The sequence below is a fragment of the Octopus bimaculoides genome, unplaced genomic scaffold (assembly GCF_046866305.1).
Source record: "Octopus bimaculoides isolate indiv1 unplaced genomic scaffold, ASM4686630v1 contig168, whole genome shotgun sequence".
In the NCBI taxonomy this organism is placed as follows: domain Eukaryota; kingdom Metazoa; phylum Mollusca; class Cephalopoda; order Octopoda; family Octopodidae; genus Octopus; species Octopus bimaculoides.
In genome coordinates this window covers 56,832-60,120 of record NW_028315418.1, presented here as the reverse complement: position 1 = coordinate 60,120, position 3,289 = coordinate 56,832, and the positions used below count along the sequence as shown (strand labels likewise).

Sequence of the window (3,289 nt, the reverse complement as noted above, 5' to 3'; positions counted from 1 at the left end):
GTTTGTGTATACGTGCGCGTGTTTACTACACATGATTAAACCATTGGTTCCCAATCTGGGATCCGCTGACCCCTGGTAGTCCCCTGGGAGTCCGTGAACTAAATTCAAAATACATAGGCGCAATAGTGGCGGTTCTGGGTTCAGTCCTACTGCATGGCACCTTGGACAAGTGTCTTCTGCTATAGCCCTGGGTCAACCAAAGCCTTGCGAGTGGATTTGGTAGACAGAAAATGAAAGAAGCCCGTCGTGTGTGTGCGTGTGTGTATGTTTGTGTCCCACCCCACCATTGCGAAACAACCGATGTTGGTGTGTTTACGTCCCCAGAGAACCATAGAACAAACGCTAGGCTTTTACAGGGTGGGGCATAAATACTGTTACAAAATAAAACACAGATTTATCCCGACAAAAATTTATTTAACAACCCACTATTACAAAATATGCTTTGCAAATGGCCAAGGAACAATATGGTGTATCTTTTATTCAAAATGTTTACCTCGTGCCTTCACAACACTACAAAGTCTTTTTGGGAAGTCATCTATAGCAGCAAGCACAACATCTAAGGGTATTTTAACCCAGCACTTGGTCAATTTTTTCTTTAGAGCTCCAATATTTTGGCAAGGAGTAGAGCAGGCTTCATTCTCCAGAATTGACCACAAACAATAATCAAGAGCGTTAAGATCAGGTGATGAGGGAGGCCATTCTTCTTTGCTGATCCAGGACGGACAGTTGTCTCTACACCACTGTTGTGTTAATCGAGACGTGTGGCTCGTCGCCCCATCTTCTGGGAAAGTCCAAACTTCATCACCGTACACCGAATTGCACCATGGTATCAATGCACCTTCCAGAATGTCCTCGATGTACCGTTCTTTGTTTATCTTGATTCCTTGAGGGACAAAAACAAGTGGAGTTTTCCCTCTTTCAGAAATGGCTGTCCAGACCATCACTGATGCTGGTTTATGGGTTCTGAAAACCTTTCCTGCATTACCAGGTATTGCCTCAATACTTTTAGCAAGGATTCGGTCATTTTGATGATTGTGAGACTGTTGAACTGAGAATAACTTTTCATCACTAAAGATGATGTTACGGAGCGTGCCATCTTTAATACGGTTCAACAAGAGTCTGCTTCCGCTGAGTCTCTTTTCAATTGTGGGCGTGGAGGGAAGCTGTCTCTTTTGGAGTTTATAGGGTGACAACTTTAGGTCACTTTTGCATATCCTCCGCGTAGTCCTTGGCGATGTTTGTTCTTCTTTTGCCATTCTACTCATGGATCTTCTTGGATTTCGTCTGATTTTTTCCCTAACATTTTTGATGAGTTTAGGTGTTCTGGAGGTGAGGGGATGGCCTGATCTTTGTCTATCTTTCATCGAAGAAGTTTCCTGGTAACGATCAATCGTCCTTTTTATCAACATTCTGTTAATTTTGAGGTTTTTCCCTAACTTGAATATTTCAGGTGGACGCATGCCCTTCTCATGTTGCTCTATGATAGGAAGGTAGATAAAACACAAACCCCTTCAGGTAGATGGCCCTGCTCAGTATGTAGAAAAGGAGTAGGTAGTAACTCTATAAGATGTACCCGGTGCAACCTATGGACACATAAGAGGTGCAGCAATATCAAAGGCAGGTTAACTAGGAAGTTAGTCTTTGTATGTGGCAGATGTTCAGGTGCAATAAACACTGTAAACAAACAGGAAACAACTTCTATCTCATTCCAGAGAGAAAAACTAGAGGTAGTCGATAGCTTCCGCTATTTGGGTGACCAAGTTAGTAGTGGGGGTGGGTGCGCTGAAAGTGTAGCTGCTAGAATAAGAATAGCCTGGGCAAAGTTTAGAGAGCTCTTACCTCTGCTGGCGACAAAGGGACTCTCACTCAGAGTAAAAGGCAGACTGTATGACACATGTGTACGAACAGCCATGCTACATGGCAGTGAAACATGGGCTGTAACTGCTGAAGACATGCGTAAGCTCGCAAGGAATGAAGCCAGTATGCTCCGCTGGATGTGTAATGTCAGTGTGCATACCCGTCAGAGTGTAAGTATCTTGAGAGAAAAGCTGAACATTAGAAGCATCAGTTGTGGTGTGCAAGAGAGACGATTGCGCTGGTATGGACATGTGGTGAGAATGGATGAGGATAGCTGCGTGAAAAAGTGCCACACCCTAACAGTTGAGGGAACCCATGGAAGAGGTAGACCTCGGATGAGGTGGTGAGGCAACACCTTCGAACATTGGGCCTCACCGAGGCGATGACTACTGACCGAGATCTTTGCAAATGTGCTGTGCGTGAGAAGACCAGGCAAGCCAAGTGAGATCGTTGCCAGTGCCCCTGGACTGGCTCTTGTGCGGGTGGCACATAAGATGCACCATTTTGAGAGTGGCCGTTGCCAGTACTGCCTCACCGGCTTTTGTGCCGGTGGCATGTAAAAGCACCCACTACACTCTCTGAGTGGTTGGCGTTAGGAAGGGCATCCAGCTGTAGAAACACTGCCAGATCGGATTGGAGCCTGGTGTTGCCAGCCGGTTTCACCAGTCCTCAGTCAAATCGTCCAACCCATGCTAGCATGGAAAGCGGACGTTAAACGACGATGATGATGATGATGATGTATTCAGATGGTATTAAGAACAATAAAAGACAATTGGGATATTAAAATGGTGTTGGGAACATAGCAAAAGACAAATATTATTCTATATTTTTGAGATGAGGAATTACGTACTTTATTTACAATGGATGGATAAGTGTCTTCATCTTGTTTGTTATCAAAAACGAAATTAAAAAATTAGTGTAAAACAACTTTGCTGGGAAAAAACAAACAAAAAAAAGAAATGCGCGCTCGCGCATATCTGTGTGTGTATGTGTGTGTGTCTTTGTATGTGTTCGTCCCCACCCACTGTCTGTCTCTCCCTCTCTCTCTCTCTATCTATGCATCTATTTGTCCACCTATATATCTATCTATTTATGTATTTATTTATCTTTCTGTCTGTCTCCCGTAAATCCTTGAGTATAAATCTGCATTTTGACTCCAAGATTTAATGGTTAAAATCCCTAGTTCGTACGATATACGAGGTTGAAAATGAAAAATATTATTCGTAAGGTCGCCATTAAGATCGCCAAAATGGCGACCTTACGGTTTCAGGCAAAACACATGGAATATATTATGGGAGTTTGTCAGATTTCGTCTGAGGCAAAGAGAAAGATTTGTGGAGTAAGGGAGACAACTCTGTCATAGCTAATGTGTGCGTGTGCGTGTGTGTGAATGCATGCGTTCATGTTCGTGTATGTGTGAATACGTGCGTTC

At 43.6% G+C, this 3,289-nt stretch overlaps 1 protein-coding gene across 1 annotated transcript; it reads right to left on the bottom strand.

The window, feature by feature from the left end:
• Window positions 1–476: 476 nt before the first annotated feature.
• On the bottom strand, window positions 477–1,409 carry LOC149129051 (uncharacterized). Its single transcript, XM_089346812.1, has one exon. The coding sequence runs from the start codon at window positions 1,407–1,409 to the stop codon at window positions 477–479; it is 933 nt and encodes a 310-aa protein (XP_089202938.1).
• Between the last annotated feature and the right edge of the window lie 1,880 nt (window positions 1,410–3,289).